Consider the following 24,161-nt stretch of genomic DNA (forward strand, 5'->3'; position numbering starts at 1 on the left):
TTTAGGTTATTTTACACTCAGTTTAAAGCAACAACACTCTTTTCAACTCAACCTCTTTTTTTAAACATGATGTACAAGAAAGTTATAGACCATCCGAAACATTAATGGATGATTATTATCATTAAGTATATAACTCTCATATTGAAATGTCGTTACTTTTGTATGCGGACATATTAAGAAGAGGTGGCATGTGGCTATTTACTCACTGGAGCTTTTTCACTTCATGCTACTTTCTACTTGCACCTCACTACATCTCAGAGGAAAATATAGACATTTTTAATGCACTACATTCATCTGGCGACTGTAGCTACTAGCAACATTTCAGAATAATATGTGACACCCAAAATGATGTGGTGAGATGAGTTTATAAAAACATTAGAGATGACACTTACTGCATAATATGATCTTTTACTTTTGGTACTTTAAGCAGGTCTTTATTGCCAATAGCTACTGCCGGATTTTAACTTCAAATAGCAGTTTGAATATGGGACTTTTACTTGTAAATGGTCTGAGTACTTCTTACAAAACTAGCATCTAACAAGCAAAGCTGATATTCAATACCCCGAAATGTGATCATGTCCATGCTTTTACCCCTAGGACATGATCTAAACAAAAAAATACATTTAAAAATAATAAGCATGGAGAGAGGCCCAATCATATCAGACTTTACTGACAAACATCTTATTCATTTTATAAACGACCATAAGCCACCCAACGTGTGTGTGTGTGTGTGTGTGTGTGTGTGTGTGTGTGTGTGTGTGTGTGTGTGTGTGTGTGTGTGTGTGTGTGTGTTGCCCGTCATTTCACTACCTCACACGCTGAATTATTATGCGCAATGGTGGCAGAGGCAGAGAGCTGTGCTGGTGCAGCTGCAGCTGCTTCCACTTGACATTAGGACTGAGTGAGTGACCTGAGCTCAACTCCTACCAAACATTTGCACAGGAGCTTTTACTGGGGCAGCCGCAGCTCTGCTTTGGGGATTGTATAGTGTCACTGCCTTCTGCTGGCAGGATAAGGAACTACTGTTGCTAACCCTCCCCCCTCCCCCTTCTGATCTACTACCGTTTAACCCTTTTCTATTCTCACTGCCCGATCAACTGGTACCTTGTCTTGGATAATAACAGCCCTCTTTTTTCTTTCTTTCTTTCTTTCTTCCTTTCCTTCCTCCCTCCCTATTTTTCTGTTGCATGAAAACCTCAGGTGAGGATGTCATGTTTGTTTCCGTTGGACCTGAAAGCGAAATATATCTATGTGTTTCAAAAGCTGCCCGTGTGGACTGTTTCTTTATTTCTGGATTCATTCAAAGCATTAGCATTTGTACTATGGACGAGGCTAACGTCTGGTCTGACAACTGAACATTGCTGTCATACAACGAAGTGTCGCAGCATGCCAAAGTACAGTGAATGTTGTTTTAACATAGACAGGCCACAGGCATGTCAGGCTGTGGGTGAATGTTTTTGTGCGAACCTATCATGGGTGTCTGGGAGTAACCAGTCATACCTGTCAGTTCAGTAGCTGATGACATGACCACGTGAACCAATGAACTGGTTTCAGTTGCAGAGAAAGAGAAAAACAAATAATTGCATTTTCATTATGAATAAAAACTTTATTTACCCAAGAAATAAATACAAAAAAATTCCAGGACTAGTTTTTCTTGAAACCAGTTTTTCTTGACACATGTGCACGCCCACTTACTTGTCGATAATTCAAACAGGCAACACACAAGACGTTCAATCCATTACAAAAAAACACTGAACACTGTTTATGCTAAGCTTAGTTAATCATGACCTAAATCAAGCTCTGTACTTCAAAATGGGGCCAAACATTTCACTTCATAAATAACCTGGTTCAAGCTCAGGATTGGCACCAAGACCGTCCTTCAAATCTGTCTATCCTGGTCAAATTAATTTGACCCTCATAAGTACTAAAGTACAATAACAGGCAAACTCTCACTTCCAGTATTCTGCACATTGTCAGATTGACCATGGCTCCAATGATCTGCTAGATAAAACACCTCCCCTTCTTGAGTTCATACTTGAGCAGTGCTGACTTAGTACGGTTTAGAGGTTTCATGTGTTGTGGCTGGAACCCCAGTACAAACCCTCCCAGAGCCAGGCCTTTAAAGAAGCCCTGTCATGACACACACACATGGCTATATCCAGAAGCTGGACCTTTCCACGGTGCCCCTACCCAGCAGTTGGTGGTGTTGCTCCGGTGGCCTTTGCTGGCTGCCAGCCCCCGCGTCCTGCCTCTCTCTCTCTGACTTTTCTCTGTACGGCTGGGTAAGAGGCCGTCTCTCTGAGGCAGGCAGGCTGTGATGCTGTGGAGGGGCTGGGGGTCGGCGCTGCTGCTGTGGGGGAACGTCTGTGTTTCTCCTGGCAGGTTCTCGGTGTCTTCGTGGAGCTTGGGTATAGCGTGCCGGAGGTTCAGAGAAGCTTATGGGAGGCTCAGTGGAGGGAGAGGGGGCAGCTTCCTCAATCGGTCCCACCTCAGTGATCTACAGAAAACACACAGATAAAATCAGTTGTTTTTTAAAGCTGTAGTGCGTATCTTTTTTCATATAAATGGTCGGTTACATTCGAGCCATGAGTGACAAAAAGTTGATGTCGGCTCCACTAAACTCTCTCTGTATTTCTCAGTATGTCAGAGTCCCCCCCCCCCCCCCCCCCCGCACCACATATTCGACATAAGTTACACACTATAGCTTTAATACAATTTTTAATTTTAATTTTAATTTTTAATTTTTTTAAAGCAGCAGTGTGTGTGTTTGAGTCGAAATCTCACCGCTCTGCCGTGGTGTCTGCTTAGCTTGGTGTTGGGGCAGCACGGCAGACCCAGGAATGAAATGCAGACGGCAAAACATCGGGAGGAAAACACCATCTGGACCACACAAGTCACGATCAGCGCCACCCAGAGGATCACAGTGGTACTCTGGTGAGAGAGAGAGAGAGAGAGAGAGAGAGAGACAGAGAGAGAAACAGACAGAGAGAGAAACAGACAGAGACAGACAGAGACAGACAGACAGACAAGAGAGAGAGGAGTGGAGTAAGTGGCAAATCACCAGCTGGACCATGAAGAACACAATCTGAGGCAAGAGCAGCATCACATAATCACAGATGCAGTGTGGGTAATGATGTGCTAAAAAGACCTAGTTGTTGTCAGATGGCTGTGGAGGTCCTAGTATTTCAGTTCGCTAAAGGAGAGTCAGCATGTGTGAGCGTAATAAACAGCCGCAGCAACAGAATGTATCAAAGTGAACGTGCACGAGGGGAATTTAAAAGAAAAAGAGCTGTCTTTTGTTTAGCAGAGTCTACAAAGAGAATTGAAGTCGGTCGTTCTATCTCTGGAGCTGTCTTCGGAATACATGGTTAAATTATGCAGGAAGCAAGAGAAAAAGTAAACCTTGCATAACCATCATTAGGCCTACTGCCTATAAGCAACTATGACTATCTGAACCACAAGTCCAAAACACTCTTTCAGGTGAGGTATGGCTAATGCACCCTCTGGCAGCCATATTGAATGTCCCTAGCGAATAATAGGCTACAGCATGGTCTGCAGTTTCAGGCGACTACAGCAAAGTTATTAACCTATGTAGAGATTCGGAGTCAGGAATAAAGATTACATCTGGTCTGTCATGGCTTCAATCCAATCTAATGTTATAGTTTTTAGACTTTATATAGAGTGAGCAAAAAATGAAAAAGTTGAATGCTTGTAAAATAATGTAAAAAAAATCTATGAATAAAGGATGATTATTTTAATTATTATCCATCACAGAAGCATCCACTAATGGGGGCCCACAGAAGGACTTATAGACGTTGACAAATGCATTAATATACAGTTGTCTGCTTATGACCACAATAAAGTGCAATATAAACCATATTTTTAAACCGCTTACAAATACTAAATATAGGGACTTAAAGGCCTACTTCACCGGTTGGAATATGAAGGCGTATTGAACTCGGAGATCCTATGAAGTATAAATGTGCAAAAAAAAAAATTAAATCGGATCATCCCAGCCTGAGAAAAGGCAGAAAGAGTGTTTTATGGTCTCACTGTCTAACCCTACATTTCTCTTTCTGTGATGTCACAGAAAGAGAAATGTAGGGTTCATATTCCAACCGGTGAAGTAGGCCTTTAAGGTAAAGTGTTTTTGATTTAACCTTCCCTAACCATTGCTCTGTATTACAAATCCAACGGAGGCATGTAAACACTATTGCTGTCGAGGTTTGTTGGCCTACATCCCGTCTACTGCTGTGTTTGTTCTATCAGTGGGTTAATCCGACACTGAGCCATACCTCCAAACCAACGCTGTATGTACAGTCTACGGCGGGGACTGCTAGAAATCCCCTTGCATCAAGAATAAATCCAGCTTAAGACAAAGGTCGATCAGTGACATACTACTACTAGCCAGCACGCTAAAAAGCCAGAGTGCTGCTGATGTGCTGCTGCAGCTGTGAGCTTGAGCGGGCCTGACACTGGAACAGCACAGAGCATGAAGTGGACAGACTGACAGACAGGGCAGGGTCAGCTCTTCTGCCACCGAGTGTGACTGACTGAGTGACAGAAATCGCAGAAAACACACACACACACACGGCCGTGCTGCGTTCATGACGCAGTGACAATGGTTTAGCCAGCTGCTGCACAAGTGGTCACGCTTAAAAGGTGGAGTCGGTCATTCTGGAGAACGCTTGATGTCAAAATCACTTATTGTCAAAATCAGTGAATATCTCCTCATGATCCGCTTCCTGTCCGTACTGTGTGTGCGCTGAAAAAAAGAATTAATACTATTAATACACAGCCTAGGCTCTGTAGCAACATGCCCGTTTACAGAGCCTAGGCTTTGCGTTAACAACAGATTTTTGTTCAGTGCACACAAAGTACGGACAGGTAGCATATGATGAGGAGATATTCACAGATTTTGACAAAAAAAGTGATTTTGACAACAAGCGTTCTCTAGAATGACCGACTCCACCTTTAGAAGGCCCTGACTCGAGCGTCTGCCGTACAAACTGATGCACTCACGTAGATGCGCGTGGGGTCAAAGGGACACTCGTTGGTGATGCTGGAGTAGCCAATGGCATCAGGGAAGCGGCAGTAGGACAGGAGGCTCCGCCCACCGTGAATGATGGTCCTCACCACGGACACAGAGAGACCAACGGCTGACGCTGCTGCCATGAGCGCTGCAGCCAGACTGACATAGAACAGGGACAACGTCTGGGAAAGAACAAACAGACAGTCAGGAATACAGAAGTCAAATGAACAAATGTTCTTCAGGCCAAATGCCACAGACGTGATGGGGACGTATTGAGCGATGGACTAAATCATTGTTGCTTTAATTAGATTTTGTTTTGATCATATATTTAATATAAAAAGAAGAAAGACATATACAATGAAGCCAACCTTATCCAAACTCCTGTGACTAAGCATTGAAGACTAAAAGGTACCAGTTACATCCTGTAATAAGTCATATACAGTAAAGAAAAACAGTGGACCTATCCTTTAATAAGTTTACAGAAGGTGAGACAAGTACAGATATCACTTGATGAAGATGAGTGAGTGGTTAAGTCGAAACTCGATAAGAGAAAACAACAGAAAAAGTGTTGCAATTGGTCTAGAAGATAAGAAGCTGCGGTGGCCAGGGTGTGTGATGAAGGGCTGTGTGTGTTTAATATGGAAGAAAAGGAGTGTAGAGATTAAACTTATTCAGGCTCTGCGATGCCTGGACGTCTGATTGAGATAACAAAGCGGATGAGGGGGTGAAATGCTACCTTGCCCAGTCCCACTCACTAACAAAAGGAGCAGGGGAGTGGTATGACCAGGCAGGTTTTGGCCTTACTCATTTGGTCTGAGTCGCTGCCTGGTCGGTCCTGTCTGAGCAGCCCGACAGCTGCTTGAATAAACACGGAGGACAATCTATTCAACTCTGCAGGGCTGCAATCAGACCAGCAGTGGACAGTGATGAAGTTCATTTACTTTACTACTGAACTTAAAAAGGTGCACTATGCAACGTTGGGTGTGTCAGAGAAGTGATATTCTCATAACTGAATAAAACAAAACTTTCCTCACAGGAAAATGTAATCCCTGGAAAACTGTTTGAAGATAGAAAAGCTACATTTAAAAAGGGACTGTTTCTCTGTTGTTGATTACAGCAGCAGAGCCCACGGCTTTACGTTTCTGATTCCAGGTTCCTCAAAATAATTTTGTTATGAATTATGATGATAGAATTATTCAATAATTAATTATTCAAGAACTAATTCAAGAACAGTTACATGCTCTGCTAATGTAAACTAATTCCCCTCCCTTGAAACTGCATTACGTACATTTTCTGCATTTCTGTAGTTTACCGGGTATCTGCTTTTTCAAGGAAACACATCACAGTACCCCAATGTTCCAGGTGTCGGAAATGAGTAATTACTAGCAATCGTTTCAAATGTATAGATTACATTATTTCCCATGAACAATCTACATCTATGCTTTCTAGAACTCTCCGTCCAGCCTGAGAACAACACGTTGACTACATATATACACAGTAGTATATTATATAAATGTTATTTTCTCTCCAGCTAAACATTGGAGAAAGTTTAAAATAAATGAAGTTTTCGAATGTCTTCATGATTGTAAGTTTTTTGTTTGTTTGTTGTTGCATTGAACGACGATAAATATTTTAGAACATTATGAATTGATCACCTTGTGTTGCTGGAGAGAATAAAAAAGCTGAGAAGAAAGTGTGAAGGATCTTGGGAAATATCAAAGAGAAGAGGAGCATACGTGCCGTTCGGATCATAAAATGAACAGAGAGAGCCTTCAAAAGCCATGGTTATTTAATGTGCAGAGGAGGAGGAGGAGATCAATGAACAGACTGACAAGCACCGCTGACAGCACGTACCATACATACCACAGGCTCCTGTCTGAGTTGTTTGATCCTTTCTTGAGAACATTCAAAGAATAATAAAAAAAAATGAAAATATAGGGAAAAGAGAAGTGATACTAACCAGGCATCTACTCTTCTTGTTTTTGGACAAGACAATCGCCAGAATACCAACAATGATTCCCTGCAGAGACAAGATGGATGGGAATGAATTAAATATTCACAAACCCCTCTGACTCAAAAGGAAAAATTAATGACAAGATTTAAGATATTCCTAATCTAGACACTCAAGGTATGACTATTCAAAACAAGGAAGCACAACAGCAGCGCGCCACCGCTGTGCTATCACTTCAAGCATTTCAAATATGTGCTTAAGTGCCTTTGTTACAAAAGGTTGTTTGTGCAAAGCCTAAAGAATAAAACAAATATATATCACCACAGCGGCCCTTCAACTTTCAAATTCATATCAGCGATCAGAATGATCAAGTGGAGAACATCAGAAAAATCTCTGACTGATTCATAATGAATTATTTACTAGAAGGATCCAGGCATTTTGTTCCAAATCGTTCGCAGGATTTACCTCTTCCCTACGTGATCTATTTCTAAAAAGGAGGCTACATGGAGCTAGCTCAGGCACATCTGTATTACTTTTACAAAATGAGGTTTCGCAACACTTGGCGCAAGCCCAAAGAACCCTTTATTGTAATATTTATTTTTATTTAATGAAAGCCTCTACATAGAAGCGGACGGATCACCCACGGCCCTGATGAAGAAACCCATGAGCTTACATAACATTACAAGTTCTGGAGAAGAGAAATCGAGATGATGATGAAGCCTCTCCTTTATGGTTTGTTGCAAATATAAACCTCCCTTATACAGCTCTGGAAAAAATGAAGAGACCAGTCCAAATGTTCAGTGTCTCTCGTTTGACTATTTATAGGCATATGTTTGATTAGAATGAACATTTTGGTTTTATAATATAAAACTACTGACAACATTTCTACCAAATTCCAATACATTTTTTGTCATTAAGAGCATTTCCAATAAGTAGAGATGAAGATTTAAGAAAAATCCAGACTGGTCTCTTAATATTTTTCCAGAGCTGTACTTATATTATACTACATGCTGTCCCCAAAATCCCTTGTGGGACATTTTGGGAACGGCTATAGGATCAGTATGAATGGTGTGTGTGTGTCCGTGCCCCTCACCACGAGGCCGGAGGTGAGAGCCACCACGTTAGAGATGGCGTACTCCATGGCCCGGTTGTGCTTGTTGAGGTTGATGTGTCGGAGCACCACACCGTGCACCAGGGCTCCCAACAGGAAGTTAACGTGCCCAATGAGGAGCATGCTCAGACCCATCTTCATCAACACCTTGGGATCCTCCAGGCTGGAACAACACAGTCCTGAGGGAGAAGCAACTAGGGGCTGTAACGATACACCAACTCACCATTTGATTTATATCACGATTTTTGGACCCGCGATTCGATACATAGGCTATACAACAATCTTTTTAAATTTGAAAAGCAATTTATTTAAATAATATTTATAATAACATTTCACTTACTGTAACATTTGATAACAATTAACCCGAACAGATTTGAACACAAAGAACAATATAAGCAAAATTAATGAATAAATAACTAAATATATAACATTTCTCTCTTCTCTGTAACAAAATAATACTGTTGAAAAATAAAAATTAATTATTAAACTGTGCTGGAAACCAAAAATCAAGTTAGAAAAACAAATAAACACTTAACAGCTTCCTTCACCAAACCTGATTGGTTGATTTAAGACGAGAGTTATTTTTTTATTTAAAAAAAAAAGAAAAATCACGATTCTGCCTTCTCACACACACACAATACAGGACCGTGACTCTGTGTATTGCCATTTTGGTTAGAATACGCGTATCGTTACAGCCCTGAAGCAACACACTGAGATATGCAGTGATGTCAGGTATCATCCATGTTATTGATCGCTGCTCCAGAAGCCAGGTCAAAACCTCAGCAGAGATGCCCTCTGGTATTAATGATTAGCTGCTAAACACATAACTGCAGTGCAAGCTGTCCATTGTGGAGCCACCTTCAACATGTACATTACAAAAAGAGGAATGAATGTACAGTTGACATTCTTTGAAATAAAATTGAAGCTGAAGGGAAGCTGATAGACACAATTTAACAATTGCTGCAGGCCTGTGAATAGAATGGATTTGTGTGTGGATTCCTGTAGCCTTCTTATGTATGCAGGCTATACTGAAACCATGTTAGTCGCCTTAGGCAACAGTGTGCTTGCCCGTGCCAGGTTAAATGTTATAAACCTAAAACCTTTTGCAAACATATAGAAGCAGAATCCAACACTGTGAAAATGAGATGGCCCTACATGCTGCAAAATAAACATGACTTGGTTAATAAAGAGATCTATGTGATACAGAAATGAAGTAAGTTGAGTCCCAACAGTGTTGTCCACATGGTGACTACTCTATGCTACTTTTTTTTTGGTTTTACACTAGGCAACATAGGACACATTCTTACCTGGCCACTGCCCCCCATCCTAACATGACAACAAAACAATTTCACACCAGGATATTTGGGGAATTCTCACAGTCACATTCCTGCCTTCACGTGCTGAGGTGATATTTTACATTCCACACCGTTTGGTCGACCAAAGACTTGTTTGTGTGGGCCTTAAGTGTGTGAACTCAGAAGATCAGAGGTGCAGTACAAATGACTCCAATCTGCAGCTTTGTTCCTAAAGTCAGTCATACTGTCAAATGTCAGGACCCGACGCTATTATTGTGACACCTGCGTTCATATTCAGTTCATCACCTCTCGTCCCCAGCACTAACACACCCAAACAAACACTCCGAACACACTTTTTTAAACAAACAGATGTCTGCAGTTCGCACACACTGGTTTTCCCTTTTAAACGCATTTTATTTACCTGAACCAGCCATCTCTGTTTAGGTCACCATTCGGTTAAAGTGAGGGGGAGTCTTCAGCGCGCAGGATCTTATCAGCGTGTCCCCTCTTCTCTCCAAACTTATCAGCACACTCCTGTCAGTCATCACCGCGCGCAGAGAAACACACACGTCTACTGGAGCTTTTTTCAAAATAAAATAAAATTTTATCTGCGAGTGCATTACTTACAAATGTATGACATTTGATGAACACGCTGCATCGAAGTGGCTTTTTGAAAAGTTTCAATTTAAAAATAGATGTTGTAGTAGATTTTGGTGGTTTTTAGGAAATTAGCGAAAAACTAACTAGCCTAAATGAAGCAATTGTTCAACTGTATGAATACAATTACCCACATTTAGATTGTTTGAGTGAGTGATCATCTGCGGTAAATCTGGGAACGCATGCTTTTATTTTGAAACTAACTTTGCTAATTACTCGTTGCCTGTTGAATCTCGGTTACCTTGATGCAGACGAGCGCAGGTGCAACCCTTATCTATGGAAGAGTTTATTAGACTTTAATGTCTGTGAAAGCAAAACAGTTTTGTAAAAGCACAGAAGACAATTGACAAGTGTGTATCATGATTCACACGTATTTCACTATCCACAAACCTGTAATTTTTGACTTGCAAATATGTAGAACTTACTCTGAAAATACAAAGTCATATTTACGCATTTACGGATCTGTTTCTGCTTGTGAAAAGGGGTTTGCATATTTGTGGATTGCCTCCTGTGAGTTTGTGAGCCACATTACATTTTTACATAATTTTGTCCAACTTCTACCACCGAGATCTGTAGAACAAGCGTTACAAATGTGAAGTGCAATAATTTGTATGTGTGTAATTGTGTTTTGTAAAGTTATATCCACACAAAGAAAAAGCGATTTGCAAATATGTAGAATTTAGTCTGTAAATGTGTATTTTAATTTTGCATAATTTTTTAATTTTTTTTTAATGCAAATAGTTTCACCACAAAAAAAGACATGTCAACTCTTATTTACACATTTACAGAACCATTTCTACATGTGAAACTGGCTCTGCGCATTTGTGGATCGCTTCCTGTGCGCTCACAATATTCGTGCCGCAGGGATCTGCAAAACGTCACCTGTAAAATGAGACCTGTATTTTGAATTCTGTACTTTAGGTGCAGTTAGACAGGTCCACCAGCAGATGGCGCACTCGCGGCGCAGCCTTTATCTATCGGCGAACCACATGGTCCCCTTGACCAATCAAAAGAGCTTGTTTAGGGGCGGCCACCTCATTGGTTCATTTGGAGGCCTGTCACACGAACAGAGGAGGGAAAAAAAAGCTGTCCACAGCTCAAGCTCATTCTCGAGTTCGTCGGACATTATTCCTCGTTAGTGAGCAGGAAAGCAGCTGGCTGCAGACTAGCGGAGCTGAGTATCGGTGATAAGAGAGGTATGTTGTTATGCTGACCCACCATTATACTATCATACAGTAGTTTGTGCGCTGGTCACCTGCGAGGGTAATCAGCATTTCTTGCTAGGCTATTTAGCGAGCTAGCTGACATGTTACACACTAAGCATGATTATTTGAGTTTGTCGCCATCATTTTTAGCACACAGACATGCCGCGACCCGCGACAGGCAAAGCTTCTCCCTTTCATATAATATTTCAATTGTAATACAACAATATGCCAACTAATTAGATGGTCATTTAAATGCAGGCTATACATGTGTGGGGCATACCTCTAAAAAAAATTAACGTTTTACTCTTAGTAATATGTGTGTTGGTCACCTCCTGTGTATCTAGTAAATGGTGTTACAGGGTTAAAGTGATAGTATTGTGAGCTTGGTGTAGTTAAAGAATTGCAGTAACATTGCCAAAGTATTGTGATCAGATGAGTTTCATAATTATGCACTTCAGGGGAGATTGCCATTATAAGAATTTAGCATGGTAAAACATGATTAGCATCACCTTGTTTATTTTTATATTATCCATAGTTTACAACGTAACACATGCTGTCAAAGAAAGGTACTACAAGCCTCCCCCTGACTGTTATGGTGCTTTCAGCTAGACCTGATTTAAAATAAAATAATGCTAAGAATACCAAGAGCCAGTAGAAGTGTAATGAGATTGTTATTAAAACATGTATATTCGTGTCACATGATTGTGTAACCTATAAGGTTACTGTCATTCTTGTAACATATGGTATTTTTCCTCCTTTAGGAAATGCTGCTGAATCATTGACTGACTGCACTACGGACCAGCAAAGCTGTCACCATGGTGCACCTGTGGACCTAGACCATCTCCAGTTTATACTGTTACGGGACCAAACCAACTTCAGATCCCACATGCAAATCATTGGTTATGTGAAGGGTCATCTCTCTCATATCCCGGTTAAAATTACCCTATAGATATCACACTCAAGGACTAAAGGCAGTGCATTAACCCAATGCTCATTACTTGGTTACCCATGTACATTTTGCATTAGTCCATTGTATACAAGTTGGAAAATTACAGAAATAAAATAAACAAGTGAATGTATTTGAGCATATGGTTTCATGTTTTGCATGTTGATGAAGTGGGATGTTCCACTTGCTTCCACTCATGTCAGCCCTGGGAATCTCCCAGCCAATCCAGAATTTGACCATTTTAAAGCTTGTGGAAGTGCAAACGACTAAAGGACTGTACTAACAATTACCAAAGAACTGGAAACGGAGATAATTGAGTAACTGCATGCTTGACACAGACACATACGGCTAGTTTGAAAATGGTTAAGTGGTGAAAATATTGTATTTATACTGTACACATTTTATTTGTTTTAGGGGGTAATTGTTTTTTGCTGCTTGCCCTGTTCACAGGCGTTACATTGCTATGCTCGGGCACTCCTGCCTGCTTGTACAAACTGTGTGATGTCGACCACAATCTACTGCAGCTAAAACACAATGACTATGGATAACCAAATTCTGCAAATAATCTGAACTGAATCCAAACACTGTATCCTGAGGATGTATGTTTATTTGACATGTTTCTTTACTTTTTATGCATCGCTATGGACCCATTTGTGAATCTGAAATAAATTATGGATATCCCTTGAATGGCCACATAGTGTGTTGCTGTGAGTTCACTTTGTCCATGGGCCAGACCAGAAATCGGTACAATCTTGGTGCTCATGTGCACCTCTCGAATATGTATTGATGCGATATACCTTTTATATTTTAAGCTTTATGGTGGTTTTCCCCTCTTACAGCAAAAGTAAGAGCTAGTCATTGAAGGTGAGACACTGCAGGGGAATAGGATATGTTATATTTGTAGATATCATCTTGAAACTTTTCCAGTTGATTACTAGCATTGAAACAATTAGTTTTTGTGTTACCATTTGTTCAGAAATGCTTTATAAATATTCTATTCTGACTGCAGAGATGCTAATTCACGGAAAGGGGTGCATAAAGGGCAACTAGTGAGCTCTTGTAAAGCTGTTGGGAAAGTCCTAAGCCCTCAATTAATTAACATGCTGAAAATTGCTTTTAATTTAAAGGCTCTATCCATCCTGGCTTTATCCAACATCTATATTTTGGTTTGATTTTGCTTTTGCAAATGTTCACAAAATAAGTCACTGTATCCTGAGGATGGATGTTTATTTGACATGTTTCTTTACTTTTTGGCATTGCTATGGACCTATTTGTGAATCTGAAATAAAGAATGATTGGTAGGGTGAGTTGCCCTAATGTGGGACACTGCCTAATGTGGGACACCTAAGGTCTAGAGCATTTATCTTTTATTTCTAACACATGTAAATAGATAATATTGTTGTCAAATCCAAGCAGGGGTTCCCTGTGATTGAAATCACATGAATTTACAATTTTGATTTTAAAGATAAGGGAGTCAAAAAGGAAGTAAACCATGTGAAGTCCAGACAAAGGACAGTGACATGGTTTGAGAGGAACTCAATGCTAAGGCTATACATTTTTCATTAACAAAACAATGTTGCCATTTGTTATCAGATTATGTTTATGATACAACTATGCATCAAAGTATGCAATGATATTGGGAAAATGTTTTAAGTTGTTTTTCATCTTCAATCAATCTGTAGCTGTCCCACATTCGGAAAGGTGTTTCCAAGAGTGGGACAGCATGATTTGCCTAATCTGGGACAGTCATTTAAATTGGGGAAATACACATGCAGGAAAATCAAATGTGCAATATGAATTTTATTCAAGGTTTACAGGTCTAATACTCTTATAAAGAAAGCATCCCTGAAGCAAATAGAAATTAACTAAACCCTGTGCCTAGGAAATAGTAATTTTCTCATGTCCTATGTTAACTCAATGCAATTTAGCAGGTCAGGCTATAATGGCAAAGCGCAGAGTTGGGACATGAAGCCAGTGCAAGAAAAGTATTGTTCAAATTGAAACCATCAAACCTGAGTAATGTACCTAAGACCATGAGTGTTAGCAGATACGTTTGATTTGAATTAGTTAAGGGGATATTGTTTTTTTCTGCATAATACAGACTGTCCCAGATTAGAGCGACACACTGTCCCAGATTAAAGCAAACCCCTTTTCTTGAGCAATTTTGCACATGGACCACTAATATACGTGCCATCACTTCTCTGAGTATGATATCTGAATTTTTTCTTCTCTTTTAATTAGCCAACATCTTGGGGATTTCAGAATGGTATCATGTATGGGTCAAATATATTGGCTTCATATGTTAATATCGTACATAAATTGAAATTGCAAAAAGTGTCCCACATTAGGGCAACTCACCCTACCAATCATTCTTTATTTCAGATTCACAAATAGGTCCATAGCAATGCCAAAAAGTAAAGAAACATGTCAAATAAACATCCATCCTCAGGATACAGTGACTTATTTTGTGAACATTTGCAAAAGCAAAATCAAACCAAAATATAGATGTTGGATAAAGCCAGGATGGATAGAGCCTTTAAATTAAAAGCAATTTTCAGCATGTTAATTAATTGAGGGCTTAGGACTTTCCCAACAGCTTTACAAGAGCTCACTAGTTGCCCTTTATGCACCCCTTTCCGTGAATTAGCATCTCTGCAGTCAGAATAGAATATTTATAAAGCATTTCTGAACAAATGGTAACACAAAAACTAATTGTTTCAATGCTAGTAATCAACTGGAAAAGTTTCAAGATGATATCTACAAATATAACATATCCTATTCCCCTGCAGTGTCTCACCTTCAATGACTAGCTCTTACTTTTGCTGTAAGAGGGGAAAACCACCATAAAGCTTAAAATATAAAAGGTATATCGCATCAATACATATTCGAGAGGTGCACATGAGCACCAAGATTGTACCGATTTCTGGTCTGGCCCATGGACAAAGTGAACTCACAGCAACACACTATGTGGCCATTCAAGGGATATCCATAATTTATTTCAGATTCACAAATGGGTCCATAGCGATGCATAAAAAGTAAAGAAACATGTCAAATAAACATACATCCTCAGGATACAGTGTTTGGATTCAGTTCAGATTATTTGCAGAATTTGGTTATCCATAGTCATTGTGTTTTAGCTGCAGTAGATTGTGGTCGACATCACACAGTTTGTACAAGCAGGCAGGAGTGCCCGAGCATAGCAATGTAACGCCTGTGAACAGGGCAAGCAGCAAAAAACAATTACCCCCTAAAACAAATAAAATGTGTACAGTATAAATACAATATTTTCACCACTTAACCATTTTCAAACTAGCCGTATGTGTCTGTGTCAAGCATGCAGTTACTCAATTATCTCCGTTTCCAGTTCTTTGGTAATTGTTAGTACAGTCCTTTAGTCGTTTGCACTTCCACAAGCTTTAAAATGGTCAAATTCTGGATTGGCTGGGAGATTCCCAGGGCTGACATGAGTGGAAGCAAGTGGAACATCCCACTTCATCAACATGCAAAACATGAAACCATATGCTCAAATACATTCACTTGTTTATTTTATTTCTGTAATTTTCCAACTTGTATACAATGGACTAATGCAAAATGTACATGGGTAACCAAGTAATGAGCATTGGGTTAATGCACTGCCTTTAGTCCTTGAGTGTGATATCTATAGGGTAATTTTAACCGGGATATGAGAGAGATGACCCTTCACATAACCAATGATTTGCATGTGGGATCTGAAGTTGGTTTGGTCCCGTAACAGTATAAACTGGAGATGGTCTAGGTCCACAGGTGCACCATGGTGACAGCTTTGCTGGTCCGTAGTGCAGTCAGTCAATGATTCAGCAGCATTTCCTAAAGGAGGAAAAATACCATATGTTACAAGAATGACAGTAACCTTATAGGTTACACAATCATGTGACACGAATATACATGTTTTAATAACAATCTCATTACACTTCTACTGGCTCTTGGTATTCTTAGCATTATTTTATTTTAAATCAGGTCTAGCTGAAAGCACCATAACAGTCAGGGGGAGGCTTGTAGTACCTTTCTTTGACAGCATGTGTTACGTTGTAAACTATGGATAATATAAAAATAAACAAGGTGATGCTAATCATGTTTTACCATGCTAAATTCTTATAATGGCAATCTCCCCTGAAGTGCATAATTATGAAACTCATCTGATCACAATACTTTGGCAATGTTACTGCAATTCTTTAACTACACCAAGCTCACAATACTATCACTTTAACCCTGTAACACCATTTACTAGATACACAGGAGGTGACCAACACACATATTACTAAGAGTAAAACGTTAATTTTTTTTAGAGGTATGCCCCACACATGTATAGCCTGCATTTAAATGACCATCTAATTAGTTGGCATATTGTTGTATTACAATTGAAATATTATATGAAAGGGAGAAGCTTTGCCTGTCGCGGGTCGCGGCATGTCTGTGTGCTAAAAATGATGGCGACAAACTCAAATAATCATGCTTAGTGTGTAACATGTCAGCTAGCTCGCTAAATAGCCTAGCAAGAAATGCTGATTACCCTCGCAGGTGACCAGCGCACAAACTACTGTATGATAGTATAATGGTGGGTCAGCATAACAACATACCTCTCTTATCACCGATACTCAGCTCCGCTAGTCTGCAGCCAGCTGCTTTCCTGCTCACTAACGAGGAATAATGTCCGACGAACTCGAGAATGAGCTTGAGCTGTGGACAGCTTTTTTTTCCCTCCTCTGTTCGTGTGACAGGCCTCCAAATGAACCAATGAGGTGGCCGCCCCTAAACAAGCTCTTTTGATTGGTCAAGGGGACCATGTGGTTCGCCGATAGATAAAGGCTGCGCCGCGAGTGCGCCATCTGCTGGTGGACCTGTCTAACTGCACCTAAAGTACAGAATTCAAAATACAGGTCTCATTTTACAGGTGACGTTTTGCAGATCCCTGCGGCACGAATGGGACAATATTCCGTGAGCGCACAGGAAGCGATCCACAAATGCGCAGAGCCAGTTTCACATGTAGAAATGGTTCTGTAAATGTGTAAATAAGAGTTGACATGTCTTTTTTTGTGGTGAAACTATTTGCATTAAAAAAAAAATAAAAAATTATGCAAAATTAAAATACACATTTACAGACTAAATTCTACATATTTGCAAATCGCTTTTTCTTTGTGTGGATATAACTTTACAAAACACAATTACACACATACAAATTATTGCACTTCACATTTGTAACGCTTGTTCTACAGATCTCGGTGGTAGAAGTTGGACAAAATTATGTAAAAATGTAATGTGGCTCACAAACTCACAGGAGGCAATCCACAAATATGCAAACCCCTTTTCACAAGCAGAAACAGATCCGTAAATGCGTAAATATGACTTTGTATTTTCAGAGTAAGTTCTACATATTTGCAAGTCAAAAATTACAGGTTTGTGGATAGTGAAATACGTGTGAATCATGATACACACTTGTCAATTGTCTTCTGTGCTTTTACAAAACTGTTTTGCTTTCACAGACATTAAAGTCTAATAAACTCTTCCATACTTATCCCCTCCCTGTGGTTTGTGGTAAGGAGAAAGTGTATACATGAGATGAGAGTGGCTTACACTACAATCAAATGACACATTCACGAGTTATTGTTTTTTTTTTTTTGCTGTGTGTGGTGCCTTGTGGACATTAATCTATTTGCAAGTTCCTATTTCAACATCTGAAACAAAGCCTGGACAACCTGCCAGACGATTGTGCCTTGATACTGTATGTCCTGCAATGTTTAATATTAATCCATCAGCAAAACCGTAAACATTTAATTGACATAATGTATTAGGCTATTAGAAAAAATAAATTATTGAAAAAAATATACAGCTGAGCTGGCTTACTATTTGATTGACACTGTTAATAATGTTAGTGAATGTAACTAAAGAGCATAGTTCTAGCTACAGTAATAGTTTAGGAATATTGTGGAAATGCTAAATGAATTTGGAGTAAAAAGTACAAATAATGCACCAACAGAAAGTTGTTAAACTCTGGGTTTTATTTAGGCTTCACATTCTGAATGTAGTGTGCCTTTAGTGCCACCAGGTGGAGAGTCGGTGCCATTCAAGTCAGAGAAATCAGTACTTATCCACGACAAGGCGTTTGCTGTGCCTTTTATACAGGTTGAGATACAAATCTTTATTTTCAGTGCTTTCACAATATGTTGGACTACAAAACACAGGTTATGTCTTATCCTGAGATAATTGTAATGATCACAATGTCACAAATAAGCAATCCTTCAGTTCTTCATTTAATCAACCACTTCATTATGGACAAAACTATTTACCTTTCTTTTGCTGCTGAAATCCGCTATCATTTTAAAAGCATAGGATTGTTCGTGTCAAAATAAAATATATATTGATATTACATATACATTATATATAAAATGACTTTTTAATGAAATACCCACAATGGAGGAAAAGGATCATCCTATAGTTAATGAAATAGGCATGAGAAGAACATCCCTATACAAGGTCTCCAGCTATGATGGAAGAGATGACTTGGTGTGATTATCAGGGTGGAACTTTCTGGAGGAGGGGGTGCGGACGCTGCCTCGATTTTTGAGATTTACCGCCCGGAAAGCAATCAGATAGAAAATCTCACAGATGTTAAGTATCACACACAAGACGGACGCCCCCACCATGAAGTAGGTGAAAACGGTCTTCTCGGTGGGCCTGGCTATGTAGCAGTCCACCAAATTGGGACATGGCTTGACGTCGCATTGGACCTTCCTGGGCAGCTTGAAGCTATCGTAGATGTGGTGGAGCAGGTAGAGGAAGGCGATCTCAAAGGTGGTCTTGATGAAAAGACTCAACAGGTAAGTCCACCACAGGCCGCCGTGCTTCTGGCCCGGGTTGTCGTAAAGCCGAGAGTCCTCGCCGTGCTTGGCTCTGTACTTGCGTTCGCGCTCTTCCCGGTAGGCCACGTGAAGCACCACCATGAAGGAAGGGCAGGTGACGAAGATGAGCTGGAGAGCCCAGATGCGGATGTGGGAGATGGGGAAGTAGTAGTCGTAGCAGATGTTGGTGCAACCGGGCTGGCGGGTGTTGCAGTCGAAGTGTCCTTGGTCGTCGCTCCAGACACGCTCGGCGGCCACCACGAAGACCAACACCCGGAAGACGAAGACCACTGAAAGCCAGATACGTCCGAAGGCAGTGGAGTACTTGTTCACTCCACTGAGAAGACCCTGGAGAAACTTCCAATCCATGATGACACCTGAGCTACAAAGTTTTAGAACTCTGTCTTCAAATGTTGCAGGAGGGAAACTTTATAAAGCTAGAAAAGAATAAAAGAGACAAAGGCAAAGTTATACAATCATCCAGAGAAATGCACAGTTTTTAGTAAAAGAAAAGAAAATATATGTATTTAAAATCAGCTGTGATCTCACCCGAGTATTTCTTTGCATATTTTAGATGCTTCTCTTTTTTTGATCAAACTATTTCTTTGAGAACAGTAAAACATCAATCGCCTTCTCCTCCGTCTCATATATTATTCACTTACTTACAAAGTTTTAGCGCTTTAAAGAGAGAGGCCTTTAATAATTGATCGCTCAAGACACACACCCTTCAACAGTGCAAAAGAAATAAACACTCAGATTTCAGTCTTGTAGTTTCAGCTGAAGCTTAAAACTTTGCTATATTTTCATCATCCCGCCTGCAACTGTAGCAGTCCACGGTGAGATAAGCTTTTAGATTTGGTAGTCTTAAGAGTCCTAAAACTAAATATGACCTAACCAATCACACAAAATATAACAGGACATTCTTAGCTTACCATGAGAAATCAGGTCTTCCACTCGTTTGAGAAATAAGACTATTGGAATGTGTTCCGCAGGCTTTGGTCAACCTCTCGCTCCCAGTGGGTCTCTGACATTGACTGGGTACAATAATCAACTCTTGGCCATCATCTGGAGGTGTGGCCACTTTTGGCATCCACCCAGAATTGACCTTTTAAGCCTCCGACTACTCCTTGTTAACATAACTTTTCTCTTAGTTTTAAGGCAGGTGCATTTTGACAGCGTTCGCTTACTGAAATTGGGACAGCAAAAACAAAGTCCAAGAAAACAACAAAAGACACATCACTGGTTTGACCAGACAAGATGTGATTTCTGCAACTTCATAAAGTAGAAACAGCACAATGAATAACATGGAGACCTAAGTAGACCTCATTCACGTGTGTTAGTTACTCTACTCTAATCACCACGTTTCTTGGCAGGTATAACTGGGTATCAGTTCCATTAGGAATCTGTCATGGGGTGATACGGCACTTTTGAAGCTTTTGATTAATCGAGATTAAACAGGGCCACCACCTAACATTTGTTTGCATATAACACTCTATCCATTGGCATTGAAATCATTTTGAGATATGCATAATCAGATACAAGAAAGCTTTGCTTGTTCGTTTTCTCAGACGAGAAGGTGCTACAGTCACTGCCTCATGAGTAAACTAAGTTTTATGATACTGCCCTTTACAAATCCAGCCCCGATCTTTGGAAGGAATCCAGGATGTGGTCAATTGTCATCGAGTCTATCAGAAACTTAGTATAGGAGTGGTGATTTTATCAACTTTTGTCAATAACGCTGCCCCCATGAGTAACTATGTGCAGATCATGTTGTACCAAAGACGTTTGGATGCATCACATTGTGGTTTACCTGATAACTTTTAAAATGGTTGTAATCTATCATCTAGATCTCTGTTGGTTTTATTCACTCTATACTACTGCACCCTGTTTTTTCTTTATCTGCCCTGCAAGTTTGTTTGTTCATTCAAGATGTCGAAAAAAAGCCCTGACAAAGCAATTTGAAAGATTTACCCGAATCATACACATGGCATCAGTTAATTGGGAAAGATTGCTGAAATGTTTCATACAGGAGCAAAAGAAGTGTGGCAAAGCAAATTTCACCGGATGGTTGTTTGTTTTCTAAATTCTTATCCTCATTTCTTGGTCTCATGTTCGCTAAATAACGGGTGTTCATAGAGAAGTATTTTCTTCAATTCCAAACTAAAACACAGACTTCAGCTCTGACATCTCAGTATAAGTAAAGACGTTTTATTTTGTGGTCATACAGAATACAAAAAAAATATCTCACATGGCAAATAATCATATAAATAGTCAAAGTACAGTACAGTTATTTTAGATACCAAGCCTATAAAAACAATCCGCACATGTTTACATTTTGATGACAACGAAATAATTTTGTATAAAATTTTTTATTCAAAACCAATACTCTTTTACAGAAATGTGGACATGTGGCCAGCTAAAAAGTTATCTTAACATGTTGACCTTGTCCTATTTATTGCTAAGTCAAACTCTTTAACATGGTACATTTTGCTCAAGACACTGCTATGCTGTATGCTGGGGCTGAACCCTCAATGGCAGCTCCTCCATTGCCTTTGTCGGCTATCTTGGCCTTCTCCAGGAGCTTGTTGTACGTGTTGTCCTTCCCAGCCAGAGGAGTTCTGCTCATCATGAGGGAGTTTTCTCTGGCTGAATGAGTTTCTCCTTTGCAGCACTCCACAAACCTCTTCCCACACAGGTAGAAGATCTCGCAGAGGGTGAGGACGATGCACACAAAGCTGGTTACCACCATGAAGACGGTGAATATTTTCTTCTCTGTGGGCCTGTGGAACACATAGTCACAGAAGAGACAGTGTCAGATTAAGATGTATTGATTCCTTTAAATAGATTCACTTTTAAAGTTAAAGCCCCTGTAAACCAAAATCCACAAAATCCGTCTGTCATTTGGGAGTTAGTTGCATGATAGTAAGCATCTGAAAAGAGTTATGCATATTGATCTATCCAAATGAAAGACGATTTTGTCTAAGTTTAATAAACTTTACAGAAATTAAGTTTAAAAGAGGCGGGTTTAAACTCTGTACCTCTCTATACCACAAATCATGGCAGTTCTCTTACCAAATGTTCTATAAAAACAAGGACTGTTGCCATGGAGACCGTTTGATAAGGCCCACCCACACAGTCCTGTCAAACTGTCTAGATAGTAAAAAATAAGTTTTTTTTAAACTTTATTTAAAATCAGATTTTTGTAAAAGCTTACTGAGACACTCAACTTCGATATCATAAATAGATTTTTTTTACAATTTTAGACCAGGTTTCCTGAGGCTTTAAAGTTAAAGGCCAAGTTCGGCCACAGAGATTTCAGGATAACATTCTGGTACATTGGCGGTAACCTTACCTGGCAATGTAGCAGTCCACCACATTGGGACACGGCTCTATATTGCATTTCACCAGCGGTGGGAAGAAGGTGGCCTCGTAGATGTAGAACAGCAGGAAGACAAACACAGCATCCACCACTACCTTAAACAGCAGGCTCAGAAAGTAGGTCCACCAGAGACCCCCTCGCTTCTTCCCTGTGTTGTCGTAGATAGGGGTGCAGTCTTCTCCGTGCTTCGCTCGGCGTTTACGCTCACGTTCTTCGCGGTAGGACACGTGGAGTGTCACCAGAAAGGACGGACAGGTGACAAAGATCAGCTGGAGAGCCCAGAGTCGGGTGTAGGCGATGGGGTAGTAGTGGTCATAGCAGACATTTTGACAACCAGGCTGCCGGGTGTTGCAATCAAAGTCCTTTTGCTCATCACCCCAAACCTTCTCGCAGGCCACCAGGAAGACCAAGAGCCTGAAGATGAACACGATGGCCAGCCAGATGCGACCGAACGCCGTGGAGTACTTGTTAACCCCACTTAGGAGGCCCTCGAGGAAGGCCCAGTTCATGGTGATGTTTCAGATAATAGCATGCACTACCTTGAAGAAAAAAACTGCCTGAAATACCTCGAAATGTGGCAGGCACTCCGCAGAGCGCTCAAATACAAATGACTCTAACAACTGAGCATGTCAGGCACAAAGGCTGTTTAATATAGAACGTCTTACTTCTGCCTTCTTTGCACAGGTTGAAGGGGAGGGAAGAAAATGCAACAAAGCAAACATAGATTGGTCAGAGCAAACACCTTGAGTAGGAGGCAGGAGAGAGATACAGAGAGGCAGCTAGATACTGATTCACAAATGAGCACAATGCTTTGCAGGGTACCACAAGCTCCTATATGTTGAATACAAGACTTTGTATTTAACATTTTAAAAGAGAAACCAAAAAACTAATTAAAAGAGAGGGGAATGAAATGCAGAGAACGACCAAGGGCCGGATTCGAACCTGTGGTCTGCCACTTCTGAGGACTGAGCCTCTATGGGGGGCACTTTAACCACTACACCACGAGCACCCCAGGGCTGTCACTTTTTATTCTAAATTCGGACTACAGTTTGAACATGCGAAAAGAAGCTGCAGTGAACTCCAATGGAGGCAATTCCTTAAAGAAATAACACTTTAAACCATAATTGACCCTGTTGCCCTCTGTAAACTAAGCTTTTGTTTTTCTCTTTGCCAACCCAAAATGGAGAAATCTGGCAAGCCGCTCTGAACGGATAAACATGACATCGACCCATCTGAAACGTATTGGGAGAAGGCATTTTAAAAATTTGACACCATAGATCACGTGTCAAACTCAAGGCCCGCGAATCAATTCGGCCGATTTGAATCAATTCTTAAAAAAAAAAAAAAACATATATTTTTTTTTTCTTCTTCATGGAGCCTGTGCCATATCCGCACGTCGCATACGCTCCCAACTGTTAGGAAACTTACCTGGCTTACAGCTAGGAATGTCTGCTGAAAGTTCTACAGCTCAGGATTTTAAGCCATGAATTGATGAACTTGCATCTAAGAAGAGCTGTCAGTTTTCTGAGGGCTGTAAATAGGCCAATATATGAGGCCAAATAGCATGCTAATATTGATGATTGATTGTGTCAAGTGTCTAAGGCAGTGGTGTCAAACATCCGGCCCGCGACTTGTAGAGCACACATTTCTGAGCATTTAAAAAAAAAAAGTAAGTTAAATTAAAATTAAATTCAAAAGAAATTAAATTAA

At 40.2% G+C, this 24,161-nt stretch overlaps 2 protein-coding genes and 1 pseudogene across 3 annotated transcripts; all 3 read right to left on the reverse strand.

Annotated features, from left to right (window-relative positions):
• Positions 1–1,644: 1,644 nt before the first annotated feature.
• Positions 1,645–9,932, reverse strand: tmem54b (transmembrane protein 54b). Its single transcript, XM_080045730.1, has 6 exons — positions 9,811–9,932; positions 8,077–8,273; positions 6,993–7,052; positions 5,023–5,214; positions 2,785–2,931; positions 1,645–2,497 (listed from the first exon to the last, which is right to left on the reverse strand). Exons 1-6 carry the CDS (start codon positions 9,821–9,823, stop codon positions 2,153–2,155), a joined length of 954 nt encoding a protein of 317 aa, XP_079901856.1. The 5' UTR covers positions 9,824–9,932; the 3' UTR covers positions 1,645–2,152.
• Positions 9,933–18,715: 8,783 nt separating this feature from the next.
• LOC307264494 (gap junction beta-3 protein-like) lies at positions 18,716–19,441 on the reverse strand (the record flags this gene model as incomplete). Its single annotated transcript, XM_080045906.1, has 1 exon — positions 18,716–19,441. One exon carries the CDS (start codon positions 19,439–19,441, stop codon positions 18,716–18,718), a length of 726 nt encoding a protein of 241 aa, XP_079902032.1.
• Positions 19,442–21,563: 2,122 nt separating this feature from the next.
• LOC307264495 (gap junction beta-3 protein-like) lies at positions 21,564–23,173 on the reverse strand (annotated as a pseudogene). Its single transcript has 2 exons — positions 22,425–23,173; positions 21,564–21,852 (listed from the first exon to the last, which is right to left on the reverse strand). The product of its transcript is annotated as a gap junction beta-3 protein-like (transcript).
• Between the last annotated feature and the right edge of the window lie 988 nt (positions 23,174–24,161).

The sequence above is a fragment of the Ammodytes marinus genome (genome assembly GCF_949987685.1).
Source record: "Ammodytes marinus genome assembly, chromosome: 17".
Taxonomy (NCBI): domain Eukaryota; kingdom Metazoa; phylum Chordata; class Actinopteri; order Uranoscopiformes; family Ammodytidae; genus Ammodytes; species Ammodytes marinus.